Here is a 15096-nt window from a genome sequence, read left to right as displayed (position 1 = left end):
TTTTGCGATCTCCTGATATTTTTTGCTCCCACTCGCTGCAACAGGTGATAGACTGTCCACCAATATCTATTACAAGCCTACCGACTCCCACAGCTACCTCGACCACAGCTCCTCACACCCCGCTTCCTGTAAGGACTCCATCCCGTTCTCTCAGTTCCTTCGCCTCCGTCACATCTGGCTGATGATGCCACTTCCAAAAACTGTTCCTCTGACATGTCCTCCTTCTTCCTTAACTGAGGTTTTCCACCCATGCTGGTTGACAGGGCCCTCAACCACAGCCGGCCCATCTCCCGTGCATCCACCCTAACACCTTCTTCTCCCTCCCAGAAACATGATAGGGTCCTCACTTATCACCCACCAGTCTCCGCATTCAAAAGATCGTCCTTCGCCATTTCCGCCAACTCCAGCATGATGCCACCACCAAACACATCTTCCCTTCACCCCCCCAACGGCATTCCGCAGGGATCGTTCCCTCTGGGACACCCAGGTCCACTCTTCCATCACCCCCTACACCTGAACCCCCTCCCATGGCACCTTCTCATGCAACCGCAGAAGGTGCAACACCTGCCCCTGCACTTGCCCTCTCCTCACTGCCCAAGGGCCCAAACACTCCTTTCAAGTGAAGCAGCATTTCACTTGCACTTCTCTCAATTTGGTCTACTGCATTCACTGCTCCCAATGCGGCTTCCTCTACATTGGAGAAACCAAACGCAGACTGGGTGACTGCTTTGCAGAACACCTTCGGTCTGTCCGCAAGCATGACCCAGACTTCCCTGTCACTTGCCATTTGAACACTCCACCCTGCTTTCATGCCCACATGTCCGTCCTTGGCCTGCTGCATTGTTCGAGTGAAGCTCAAAGCAAACTGGAGGAACAGCACCTCATCTTCCGACTAGGCACTTTACAGCCTTCCAGACTGAATATTGAGTTCAACAATTTTAGATCATGAACTCTCTCCTCCATCCCCACCCGCTTTCCGATTCCACCCCCCCCCTTTTTTTAATCCCAATAATTTATATAGATTTTTCTTTTCCCACCTACTTCTATTATTTTTAAATGTATTTCCATCCATTGTTTTATCCCTACCTTTTAGCCCTTTTTTTGATTCCTTCACCCCACCAGGGCTATCTGTACCTTGCTTGTCCTGCTTTCTACCCTTAATTAGCACATTCCTTAGATAATATCACCACCTTCAACACCTGTTTGTCCTTTTGTCTGTGACATCTTTTGGCTATCTCCACCTATCACTGGCCTTCTATCCAGCTCTACTTGTCCCCCCCCCACCTTAAACCAGCTTATATTTCACCTCTCTTCTTTTTTTAGTTCTGTTGAAGGTTCATTCAGACTCGAAACGTTAACTGTGTTCCTCTCTGCAGATGCTGCCAGACCTGCTGAGTTTGTCCAGGTATTGTTTTTGTTTTGAATAAAGCAGGTGCTCATTTAGTGTTTTACTGAATTTTTTAAAAAATCACTCAAATCACTCAAGGTGAGAAATATAACAGTACCCTAATGATGCTATGTAGAAAAATTATAACTATTGTATATTATTGCTGAAAAAAAGAGAAATGTTGAAGCTTTTTGTCTTGTTCTCATCAGGACAATTGCAAGAATACCAATGTAAGGGGAGGTATGTTGTTTCCTCCTCACATTGGTTTTCTTGCAATTGTCCTGATGAGAACAAGACAAAAAGCTTCAACATTTCTCTTTTTTCAGCAATGCTCAAGTTCTCTACTACCAAATGACTATTGTATATTAAGATTAAGTGTTCACACTTAAGAATTTCTTTGAAATTTGGATCCAAGCACAACGTTTTTTAGATGCTCTAATTCATTTTTCCAATGCTATATTAATATGAAGGTGGAGATTCTCAGTAGAGGAAACTGGAATATTAGTTTATTGAAATATTCAAATTAGGCATGCATAATATTTCATGTACAGCTGACTTCAATATGTCTCATACGGACTCGAAACGTTAACCGTGTTCCTCTCCACAGATGCTGTCAGACCTGCTGAGTTTCTCCAGCTATTTTTGTTTTTGTCTCAAGTTTCCTGTTTTGGTTTCCTTTTCCTCATTTGCTCCAAACCTTCAACAAACAGAACAGGACACTAGGCATTTGGTTTATCTGGCAGAAAAAGAACTTGCTTTCCTTCTGCACTTGCATGCCCTCAGGTATCCCAAAATGAATTCATTTGACATGCAGTCACTGTTGCTACATAACTTTACTGATCATTTATCTCATTGCTGTTATTTTGTTGGTGCAGATTGACAAATAAATGTTGGCCAGGACAGTGGAAGAACTATCCACTGTTCTTGAAACAGTGTGAGGTGACAGCTGTGGATCAGTGGCAGCACTCTCATCGGAGTTAGAAGGTTGAAGTGCCACTTCAGGGACTTCGGCACAAAATCTAGGCGTACACTCCAGTGCAGCACGTACTGAAGCAGAGCTAAACCAGAAGAGCAGGGGAATTCTCCCTTGTGTGCTGACCCATGCTTATCCCTAATAAACATCTTTAAAGTGGTTCATTTGAACAGTATCTCTGCTTGTTGTGCTCTCATTAACTGCAACATCTCTTATTTTACAACAATGAGTACACTTCAGAAGTGCTTACCAGTAATTGGCTGTAAAGTGCTTTGGGACACCCTGGGGCTGTGAATACAAGTTCCTTTTTCCTCCACCTGAGCAGGTTATTGGTTTAATGTCTCATTTGAGACACTACACCTCTGACAATGCAGCACTCCCTAGGTGCAGCCCTAAAGCATTAGCCTAACTGGAATGCTCAAATCCTGGGAGGGGCCTTGAACCAACGACCTGCCAGTAAGGCAAACTGACGTTCAAGCATGGAATGAGTGACTAACAAATAGAACATTGTGAGTGACTAATAGACAAAAAAAAGCTAGCGAAAAAGAAAAAAAGTGAGGTAATCGTAAACTAGGAGAGGATTCAGAACTATTGAGGTCAATTGCAGTTACCTCAGTGTTTTATTTCAATCTCTTCCGTTTTACAGTGGCTCTCCTGCATACCATGTGTAGAAAAATGTGCTTAAGGCTATAACATTCCTTTCATTGTTCTGCAGGACTTTCCTAACACCCTATACACCATCACTCCATTAATTATCAGCTTCTCTTAATATATATTTTCTAGTCGGTACTTAGAGCATATGAATCTTTAATCGAGGTAGGTGCATGTTTTATCAAATAGGTAAAGTCATACAGAGCAATCAACTGGGTGTAGTCCCTTCCTTGATCAGATAAGGCAGAGGATCAAGGGCGCTTTTATTGATGGGCCAAAACAAAATGCTCAATCCTCTTACCTTTTTCACTTTGTTCTCCAAATCCATTTCTTCCACCTGGGTGTTCGGGAAACTCGCCGCTACTGTCAGAATTAACACGGTCAATGACTTTGCTCCTCTCCCTCTTTCACTGTTTCAAAGCGCTTCCGTCTCATTACATCCTATCGTTAGCATTAACAAATCAGAAGGCAAGGAAAGTCATACTCTCACCAATCACAGTCGACCCGGACAAATATTTGACCAATAAGGTTACGACAAATTCCTCCGGCCAATCAGATGTTTGGCTGAAAACACCAATCCCTTTGTGTGCAGACACAGAGTTGTATCTACTCTGGAGACTGGCTCTATCTAACTGCATTGGTTACCTGACACAGAACATGCACTTAAATATAACGCCAGTGTTCGTGTGCTGCGGGAAAAACTGTTCATCCTTCTGCTTTTTTGAGAAGATAGTTGTCAAATGTTGTTTGATCATCTTCCTGCCAGGCGCCTTGGGCGTTTTACTATGTTAAAAGCGCTATATAAATGAAACTTGTCACAAAGCTGCCAAGCCTCTGAACTAAAGTAAACAAAATAAAGGCTGGCATTGAAGTAACTTTCTATCCGTCTGTGTGGATTAAATTTCTTACCGAGGATATAAGTTTATAAGCAATCTTGAATCTGTTGTTTGCAATATTACTTTCAAAGCAGACAAGTGTTTAATAAGTGCTTTCCACATTGGCCAATAAAAATTGAGTACTGGTCTCCCTCCCCTATGTTGCTGTTGAACTACTACCTCCTGTTGCGACTCTTATTCAGACAATACCACAACATGCAGTGGCAATCAAAACTGGAACAAGAGCAGGAGGCAGGATTTCCAGAGCTGTAAGTGCCCAAAATGGCACTTGCCTCATTAGCAGAGGTCCTAAATGCAGTGAGGATATCACTCATGAAAGTTCAGACTTTCAAAATTAAAACAGACTCTTAATGGAAATAAAAACAGAAAATTCTAGAAATCCTCAGCAGATTGCCACATTGCTGTCTGTGGGAGCTTGCTCTGCACACATTGGCTGCCACACTTTCTACATTGGAGCAGTGACCACATTTCAAAAGTGCTTATTGGTTCTAAATTGCTTTGGAACATCCTGCGGTCACGACAAGAATTAATGTTTCTTTTTTCATTCTCCTTCCATCCCTATCTGACCGTCCACTACTGACATGATGGTCCCTCAACAAATGTTGTCCATCCACCCACTCAACGTATTCCACATTTCTCACTCATAGGTGTCTTCTTTCCTTCCTGGCAGGAGAAGCAAGCTCAGAATACTAGGGAGAGACAGAGAACCTGGAGGTGGCCCTTCAGTCATCTCCATACTGACAGCTGTGGAGGGGCAGGCAATAAAGATAAGCTGAGTCCAGCTATATCTGGCCACAGGTGATGGGGAGATCAGGGTCTCCCAGTTACCTGGTGATAGAATTAAATACCACACAGCTACATGGCATACAACACCCACTTATGTTAACTTGATTTTCAACAACCATTGAAAAATGATGCTGTACACTAACTTGACTTAGTACCTTCTTACCATGTAGGATTCCAATTCATGTCTTTCATCTTCCACAGGCCCATCGGGTGTCTTACAGGAAATGTTGCAAGAGGAGGTCAAAGACTTCTCAGAGGCAATCACTCACCATCATAGGGATCATTTAGACTATGAATCATTTCAGATATGCATACCCTGGTGGGGCCAGCAAAACATGCATTTGGGTTTTCACATGGTGTCTCACACATCCCAAATGAGCAAGAACAGATGTGGGAGACAGAGCGACAGCAGTGGAGAGCCCCCTCTGGTGGGTGCAGGATGCTCCAAGCTCTGCTTAACTGGACACAGGTGCTTTGTCCATGGAAAGAGTGGCTAGTTGCATGGAGTATCAAATGGGGCTGTCAAACTAGTGTATGCTGGCCCTCAACTATGGCACCTTGAACAAGATTGATGAAATTCTAACCTTGGTCCTTCTGTACTCCACTGATGTGCAGCAAAGTGCAATCCTGCTATTGCTAGCAGAGATGTGGGTGACTATAGAGAAGATGGAGTAAGAAGACATAGAAGTGGGGACTCTCTTCAAAGCACTTCAATTTCTCACCTATGGCCCCTCAGTCAGTGTCCCATATGCTGCCTCCTGTTTCGAGGGTCGAGCCTGACCCTACATAGTTGGAGGTGGGACAGTCTTTGATGGGGCCCTCATGGCTCCAAGTCCCAGAGGACATCAGCCAAGAACAAATGAGCAGCCAGAGCAGGGATATGAGCAGCCTGCTTTACCTCTGCTGAAGCCACAGGGTTTGCACCATGTAGGAATAGCAGAAAAAGGAAGAATAAAGATTTTCAGTCGTGCAAGTGTATGAGAATGGGTTTTGATTGCTATGTCAGATTGTAAAATGTATGTACAGGTTTTTAGTCAGATAGAAGTTGTTTGTTTGCATCCTTTTCCTGTATTGCCCATTTTTGCCTGCTGCCTGCCTGGTAGCCTACTCACTTCTGATGAATAGTGAGACAAGACTTAAAGAAGAGACATGGGTGTCTGTGACAAGGAGGCTTTGTTGATTGTAAGACTGACTTGTGGTGGGGTGTGAGGGGCCAAGTGGGTTCAGAATGTGGCTGCCAGATGGATTCACTAATGTAACTAAATCACACCAAAATTAGGCCATCTTGGGAAGCCATGCATACCACTGTGAGTGCCCTCACCACATCATGTTCCTTTTCCTCCTGTTCTTCATGTTGGCCCTTCTCCTTCTCTGAAGTGGAATTGCATTCAGGTCCTTCTTCCCCCTGCAGCTCCTAACCTCACTGCTGTGCTGTGTTGTGTGGAGCGCATCATGACTATTATTCTCAAAATCTGGGATGGTGCATACTGAATGGTGACCCCAGGTCTGTCCAGGCACCTTCATTCCGATTGCCTGCTCAATGACAGTTCTTGTAGTCATGTGGCTTTGATTATAATGCTCCTGGGCCTCATTGTTTGGACTCCTATTGGGTGTCATCTGTGGCCAGTCCTTGCTTTCTAGAGCCAGTGAGGTCTGAAGAGCTGAGGGAGGTACCTGACACAGAACGAAAACATTATCAAAGCAGCTCATTGAGATTCCTGCAGAAAAATGGGGTTGCAGAGGAGCTGCACAATGATGGATTGGAAGCTCTAGCAGTTAACAAACACTCCAGGGTGATCTGGGGCTATCTTGATTGCCATATGTGTGCAGTCAATGGCTCCCAGGACCTTTGAGACTCCAGCCAGAGCCACAAAGCCAAGTGCCCTTTCATTCTGACTGGCCTTATAAGTGGCAGTATACATAATTGTTGACCCTGGCAAACATGTCATCACTCACCTGTGTGATGCATTTATAGGGAGCAGATTACGAAATTCCTGTAGATTCCTGAAAGGAGCCAGATGCAAATAAGTTGACGGTAGTGGTCACTTTGACAGCCTCTGGTAAAGTGTGGCTATCAGGTCCATTTGGCAGGTGGTCTTCTTCCAGGAGGCTGCAAATGTCTGCGATTGCCTGACACAACAGCCTGAGTCTTCTGAGGCACTGGTGTTCAGCTGATCCTCTGCCTATATACCCTGTGTTGGGGGGGGTATTGCCTCCTGTGAGTTGCCCCTATATGCTCATTCCCTCTCCCCTGTGATGCGCCAGGTCTCTGGGGAGAAGGTTGCAGCTCATCTTGCTACAGCTGCACCTGGGCTGCTGGTATTTATGTTACTACTGTCCATCTTGGTCCTCATCTGAGGTCTAAGGTGAAGCTGCATAAACATCTTCTCAGTCAAGCCCACATACAATTATTAAGGTGTAGAAATACAAGACTGGGTGTATTAATTGGCGCATACAAACATCAAAAGATACCATTGCACCTGCATGTCATGGCTTCTCATGAAATTGTCCTCTTCTAAATCAATGAGAGGTCTTAAATGGATTTCCATTCTCAGCATTCTCTTAACTGCAAACCAGAAAGCAACAGTAAAGAAAGAAACCTTAAGGAAAGTCTGATATGAGAAATAAAGGCTTCAGCAGAAAATGGCATGGGGAAGTGGCAAATAACATCCTGAGTAAAAATGCATCAGTATACTGTGATGCAGAGTGAAAGAAAAAACTTTCAAATTTCAGTTATAAAAATAATATTCTAGCCTTCAGGAATAGAACAAGACATAGATCAGTCAAGCGCACATGGATGAGCAGAACATGGGAAGCACAGCTCAGGTGAAATCTATGAAATTCAGCATGAGATCTAAATTGAATAAAAACAAAAAAACTGCGGACGCTGGAAATCCAAAACAAAAACAGAATTACCTGGAAAAACTCAGCAGGTCTGGCAGCATCGGCGGAGAAGAAAAGAGTTGACGTTTCGAGTCCTCATGACCCTTCGACAGAACTTGAGTTCAAGAGCCATTTCCGTCAACTCCAGCATGATGCCACCACCAAACCCATCTTCCCTTCACCCCCCCCATCGGCATTCTGTAGGGATCGCTCCCTCCGGGACACCCTGGTCCACTCCTCCATCACCCCCTACTCCTCAACCCCCTCCTATGGCACCACCCCATGCCCACGCAAAAGATGCAACACCTGCCCCTTCACTTCCTCTCTCCCCACCGTCCAAGGGCCCAACACTCCTTTCAAGTGAAGCAGCATTTCACTTGTATTTCCCCCAACTTAGTCTACTGCATTTGTTGCTCCCAATGCGGTCTCCTCTACATTAGAGAGACCAAATGTAAACTGGACGACCGCTTTGCAGAACACCTGCGGTCTGTCCGCAAGAATGACCCAAACCTCCCTGTCGCTTGCCATTTTAACACTCCACCCTGCTCTCTTGCCCACATGTCCGTCCTTGGCTTGCTGCATTGTTCCAGTGAAGCCCAACGCAAACTGGAGGAACAACACCTCATCTTCTGACAAGGCACTTTACAGCCTTCCGGACTGAATATTGAATTCAACAACTTTAGGTCTTGAGCTCCTTCCTCCATCCCCACCCCCTTTCTGTTTCCCCCTTCCTTTTTTTTTCCAATAAATTATATAGATTTTTCTTTTCCCACCTATTTCCATTATTTTTAAATATTTTTAAATCTTTTATGCTCTCCCCACCCCCACTAGAGCTATACCTTGAGTGCCCTACCATCCATTCTTAATTAGCACATTCGTTTAGATAATATCACCAACTTTAACACCTATGTGTTCTTTTGTTCTGTTGTCTGTGACATCTTTTGATGATCTGCTTCTATCACTGCTTGTTTGTCCCTACAACCACACCAACCCCCTCCACTTCTCTCTCTCTCTCCGCGCCCCCCCACACACCTTAAACCAGCTTATATTTCAACTCTTTCTTGGACTCGAACTCAAGTTCTGTCGAAGGGTCATGAGGACTCGAAACGTCAACTCTTTTCTTCACCGCCGATGCTGCCAGACCTGCTGAGTTTTTCCAGGTAATTCTGTTTTTGATCTAAATTGAATAGTTGTTCTTTGGAAATGAAGCTTGTGCTTGCCAATAATGCAACTTTCTCTTGTTCACCAAAAGTACCAGAATCTGACCCAGTGTGAATTAGGTGTGCAAAGACGCATTTGAAGAACTCACACAATCTCAATATATTTGTCTAGTGCTCATATTCCCAAAACATTGCATGTTGCCAAGAACACAAATGCTTACTAATAGATGCTGTTAGTTGTGTGAACTAATCTCAGTGATCAGTAAGATTGGATTATACCTTTCATTTCAAAATCTTTATTATTATATCCATACTTGTCATTGAATGACACAGATAAGAGAAAAGAACTTCATGTCGAACTATTTGAAAGAATCTGACATGTTTGTGTGATGAGAAGTTACTTTCTATTGCAAACTTTACAGTTAAGTATCAGTTAAACACTGTATCAATGGGTCAGATTTTGTAGTCAAAATAATGCTATGGCATTGTACATGAGTGGTGCAGCATCTTTAGATGAGGGGCTGATACCTGGTTAAACATTAAAATCCAAAAGTTGCTGCCTGAGTAGCATGCTCTGACATTAGCTTTGTGAAAACAACTGCCAATTTATCTCCCTGGCACTGAAAATTAACTATTACAAATACAGAGTCTCATTCCTACAGACATTAAGGCCTGAATTTTTCAGGCGGCAGGCAGGCTCAGTGGGACCGGGTGGGGGGCAGTCACGTAGCCGATCACCATCCGTGATTGGATCCGCTCTGCCATTTTACGCGGGTGGGCCAATTAAGGCCCGCCCAGCATAATAAGCGAGCCATAGCGCTCAGCGCTACCTGTGCGGGCAGGGGGAGGAGAGAGAGTCGGGGCCAGCACTCTTTTGCGCATGCGCACGAAAGAGCACTTCAATCTCCCTGAGGCACAGAGCTGTCTCGGGGAGATTGAATCGATATTCAAAAAATTAAATAAAAGGTTTAAAAATTTATTCAAACGTGTCCCCTCATGTGACTGTGTCTGTTTTTGTATTTAGGAAAAAAATTTATTTATTTCATAAAAGCTTTAGAAAACCTCATCCTGCTCATGGATGAGGTTTCCTAAAAAATGCAAAGGCTGCTTGGCCTTTTCGCCTGCCCGCCAACCTTAAGGTTGGACAGGCAGCATTAGTAATGACATCAATTACTTTCCTAATGGCCTTAATAGGCTGTTTGTGTATTGGCAGGTGCGCAGCTGACTCCAGCACGCGCCCCCCCCCCCCCCCCCGAACGAAATATCGCTGGACTGCGTGATGATTTCGGGATGCAGGCCCAAGGTCATCACGCATCATTTTACGTGTTGGCGTGTCAGGCCCACCCCCGCACACTGACTGCAAAATCTTGTCCTAAATGTGGTTGGAAATTTTTGTTTTTTTCCCCTTCTCCATGGTATGCCACCTGTGTTGGTTCATGGCGGACGCTAGAAATTTCAAGGGTCCAGTTTAGGGTGGTGTTAAAACCACAAGTAGCTCCTGTCCCCATCCCAATGGGATTTGAGCAAGCAATATAATTTCCTTTATCCCTCTACACAACCAGCAATATTCCCATAAAGAGCGCCCCCCACTCTGGGTTGCATATTTTGATCCGGGATAGTAATTTAGCCAATTGTCATTTTTATGATCCGGATATTTTCTACCTTGGAGAGGGGTTTGAGTCCCCCTTCCTGTAAATTAGGTATGGCCAGAACCATTCTTACTAGTCGCAAGTGTGTGATGACACAATGTTTGGCTATTGGGTACGGTCCTGTCAGTCCTCTCAGCATAAGGAACAATTTCTGCCTTTGGACGCCTAGGTCTGTAATCTGTCATCCATGATCCAGTCTGGCACATCTCCATTGTGGACTTGGGCCAGACTGTGCCGGACTTCTCCCCCCAACCATGTGCCTTAGGCTGTGTACACACGGCCCCTGCCTGCCCATGTGGAGGCTGATTTAGGGATGCTGACATCTGGCTAATAGTGTGGGCATAGTTTTCTAAAACCTGCACAGATCCTTATAAGGTTCCAGTCAGGCTTTCTCCTGTCTGTCCCTGTTGTCTTTCCAATTCATTGGCTCTTAACTTAAGGCCCCGCAGTTTGGCGGTCAGGTGATTAACTTTGTCGTCTATCCCCGCTATGTCCAGGGAGTTAACAGTGAATGTCCCTGCACCATAGAAAATGGCTGAGTGATTAATTAAGCTTTGTTTACGACGGAGGCATGGGGGAAATTCCACCGTGCATGCGCCCCGGATGCTTGAAGAATGTTGGAGACTACATATCAAAGGGCAGAATCTTTCCTATGGCAAGTGGGCTGGGCAGGAGCGGGCAGAGGTGGGTGCGGGTGCAGAGCAGATCGCCACCCGCGATCGGCTCCATGCCACATTTTACGCGGGTGGACCAATTAAGACCTGTCCAGCATAACACGTGACTGGTAGCGCTCGCTGTGCAGGCAGTGGGAGGAGGGAGAGTCGGGGCCTGCGCTCTTTTGTGCATCCGCATGAAAGAGCACAGCAATTTCCCTGAGGCATGGAGCTGCCTCAGGGAGATTGAATGTATATTAAAGTAATTAAAGAAATGATTTAAAAATTTATTTAAACATGTCCCGTTATGTGAATGTGTCATATGTGTGGGGACATGTTTTTATATTTATGAAAATGTATTTATTTATTTAATAGACACTTCGGAAACCTCATCCCGCTCGTGGATGAGGTTTCCTGAAAAACGCGAAGGCCGCTTGGGCTCTTCACCTGCCAGCCAACCTTAAGGTTGGACAGGCAACATTCACAAGTGGTTCAATTAATTTCTTAAAGCCTTAATAGGCTGTGACACGTGCCCGCCGAATGAAATATTGCGAATAATGTCGGGACACATGCCTGACATCATCGCTCATTGGCGTGTCAGGCCTGCCCCCACATGCCGACCGGAAAATTCTGCCCAAGGAATCAGTGATGGAAGAAACTCATCTGTGCCTGGCACCACTCTGGTAGTTCCATCTGACTGACATTAAGTACAAATGAAACTATCTGATGTTGTATGTTCTCAAACAGATTCCCACCAGAGTCCTGTATCACAAGTCCACTCTGGGGCCCAGGGCAGACTTGCGGGCACTTTAAGGGCTCCCTGGTGGTTGAAACTGTAGTTCTGGGCATTGTTGTCACTGGGGTCATGTAGATGGTTGTGGTTGTGGATGTGTTGTTTGGACACACCCTCTATCTGCCATACTCCATCCAAGCCTCCCTCGTAACATTTCTGGGACTCATCCCCAAGCCCGTTAGATTGGTGCGCGGGGAATCTGAGGTGGTGCTGTCAGTCATTATATTTGATACACATACAATATCAAAACATTTATCCCTGTCTCATCATGCATTGTCGGTGAGGGTCAGACATGTCTTTTTCTTTGTCCACTTTACTCAGGAGATTCGAAGGATACTTTTCATAGTACCATTGTTCCACTCCCAAATGTCCCTGGATACATCTTAGGTATACTCATTTGTTAACAGTGATATTTAAGTGCTCCTGGTCACAGTTGGCAACACACAGCTCATGTAGAACAGGCCTGGCTGGGTCCCTTGCTCGACTTTCTTGGTTCCCTTTATGATGGGGCTAATCGGGCTCATCAAACATATTGGCAATATTACAGCATCCATGTCCCTGTAAAAGAGAGCATAATGGATGCCGGTCATCACCGGTTAGTCCTTATTATTCTTTGCATTACCATTGTTCTTAATCCATGTCCAGTGTTTCTAGTGGCCTTGCCCTTTTATGTCCATGCTTGCGCATGTATCGTTGGTCATCAGGACCTTGGAAGGGGTGCTAAGCCTGGTTTTACGGGCAGGGCCCTGATCATCATCATTTGACCCCCTGCTTCTGGCAAGCTTTCCTTTTCTCCTGCCTGACCTACATCTCCTTGATAATCTGTTGGTCCCTAAACCCCTGTCTCAGGTCATGCAATTACCTACACAACTGTTTGATGATAAAAGTAAAATACTGTGGATGCTGGAAATCTGAAATTAAAACAAAAGACCCAGGAAAAACTCAGCAGGCCTGGCAGCATTTAACTCTGTTAAATTTTCGACTCTTCTTCGGAGCATTGTTCTGTTTGATGAATTGTTTAATCCTTTCCCAAGCCGGTCCTACATCCTCACCGCCTGTACAAGTGCCCTCGGGAAGCCCCCTGGCTAGTCTGGTCATTTGTTGGAATGGTATTAGTCTGGTCACTCGGTTAGGAGTCACCCGCAGTCTCGTCAGGATACTGGGCAGCAAATTGGCCCAGTCCTTGCAGATTTTGGCAATGGTCTTGTAGAGTGACGCTTTGAGGGTTCTTTTCATTCTTTCCACCTGAGCTCTGTGGTGGTATGGTATATGGAACTTTTGCTCAGCTCCCAACAGGGTACATGACTGTATAATTATTTTACCTGTAAAATGTGTTCCCTAATCTGAGTCTGCCTGCAGAAGTATTCCCCATAATTTCTTCAGCGAAAATTCTCTGTACAATATTAGCAGAACAATCTCTTGTACAAATGCTTCTACCCATTGGGTGAACTGGTCCATTACAACTAAGCAGAACGTAAATCCCCTTTTGGTCTCAAATCGGCCATACTCCTCCTTTTACCCCCTCTTTTACTACTTATAATGTCCAGGCTCCTTTAGGCTTTACTAACTGCTTTGTTAACCTGTCATGCCATCTTCAAAGATTTGTGCACACACATGTCTAGATCCATCAGTGCTTGCACCCCCTTTAAAAGTATACCATTTAGCTTGTATTGTCTCTCCTCACTCTTCCTAACAAAATCTCTCACCTCACACTTTTCTGCATTGAATTTTATCTGCCATGTGTTCAACCATTCCATCAGCCTGTCTATGCCTCTTAAAGTCCATTTCTATCTTCTTCACTGTTTACCATAATCCAATTTTTGCATCATTTTCAGATTTCAAAAAATGTACCCTCTACCCCCATGCTTGAGGCATTAACGTAAATCAAAAACATCAGTGGTCCTAGTACTGAACCCTTAGGAACACCATTGTATACCTTGCTCCTGTCTGAGAAACACTCATTATAACTCTTTTTCTTATCCCTCAACCAATGCTGTATTCATGCTGCTATTGTCCCTTTAATCCCATGGATTTCAATTTTGCTTACAAGGGTGATATGTGGTACTCATCAAATGCCTTTTGAAAGTCCATCTGCACAACAAAGAATTACATAAGATTTATAGAACAGAAACAGGCCTTCGGTTCATGTCGGCATTTATGCTGCACTCAAACATTAGCTGCATTACCTTCATCCACCCTCTCTGTTACTTTATCAAAAAATTCAGTCGAGTTATTCAATCATGATTTACCCTTTACAAATCCAAACTAACTCTTCTTTATTGATTCAAGCTTGTTCATGTGGTTATTAATCTTCTCCTGGATTATTGTTTCAAAATCCTCCTTACCACCAAAACTGATTGGTCTCTAGTGATCAAGTTTATCCTTCTCCCCTTTTTTACGATCACCCGGTTCTTTGCCTGTTATCTAAGGAGAGTGTGGCTATCACCTCCACAATTTCCCCTGTTACTTCACTTAGCATTCTGTAATGGAGCCCATTTAGACTGTGTGACTTATCTAGTTTAAGTGCTGTCAGCCTTTCTAGTACCACTTCTTTATCTATTTTTATCTTATTCAATATCTGTCAATCTATTCTCGTACTGTCTGTTTTCCCCTCTTATTTTCTTTTTCACTTCCCCTCTGTACTTTTCATATTCAGCCAGATTCTCACTTGCATTATCAAGCTTATACCTGTCATGTGCCACCTTTCAATGTGTCATGCTTTAAATCCTTCAACATTGAGAGAGTTCCAGCTTTGGTGTTCTCCCTTTCCCTCTTGTCACACTAGTCAGGTCCAACACCTGACGATATTAGATTCCCTGCTAATACAAAATCTGGCCCAGTATCTAACAACTACTCAGCCCAAATAAGGTATTGACAAAGGTCATATACCAAAACTGGGAATGTTTAACTTCCTCCAAGTTTAAAAAGTTAACAATATTGTGGTTTAACTTTTCACAGTTAAGTACCTCAGATATCAATATACATGGTGTTAATTAATAACATAATACCTCTATGTATTTAGCTCGAATCAGTGGGTTGGAAATTTCTTGTATGGCAAAAAAGACTTGTTCATCAGAAGATTTAAAGTACTCCTCGACAGGAAAGTTACTGTTCATTGGTGACTAACACTTTCACCACTTTTCTGACTTTGCATGAATTGATATCTAAGTAAAGATCTGACTAAGATTAATGTGTGTAGAATTGTGACCAAATATATTTCAATACAGATAAAACTTATTATACAACCACGATCACATGGCAAAAT

At 44.0% G+C, this 15096-nt stretch overlaps 1 protein-coding gene across 1 annotated transcript in view; it reads right to left on the bottom strand.

The window, feature by feature from the left end:
- tes (testis derived transcript (3 LIM domains)) overlaps positions 1-3488 on the bottom strand; it is a 55617-nt gene extending 52129 nt beyond the window's left edge. The window contains exon 1 of the mRNA XM_041216155.1: positions 3313-3488. Coding sequence (XP_041072089.1) covers positions 3313-3339 — 27 coding nt within the window. The 5' untranslated portion in view covers positions 3340-3488. The remainder of the gene's footprint in view (positions 1-3312) is intronic.
- Between the last annotated feature and the right edge of the window lie 11608 nt (positions 3489-15096).

Source organism: Carcharodon carcharias, chromosome 21 (assembly GCF_017639515.1).
Source record: "Carcharodon carcharias isolate sCarCar2 chromosome 21, sCarCar2.pri, whole genome shotgun sequence".
NCBI lineage: Eukaryota > Metazoa > Chordata > Chondrichthyes > Lamniformes > Lamnidae > Carcharodon > Carcharodon carcharias.
The sequence above is the reverse complement of the archived record's forward strand: the minus strand, read 5'-3'. Positions and strand labels throughout refer to the sequence as shown.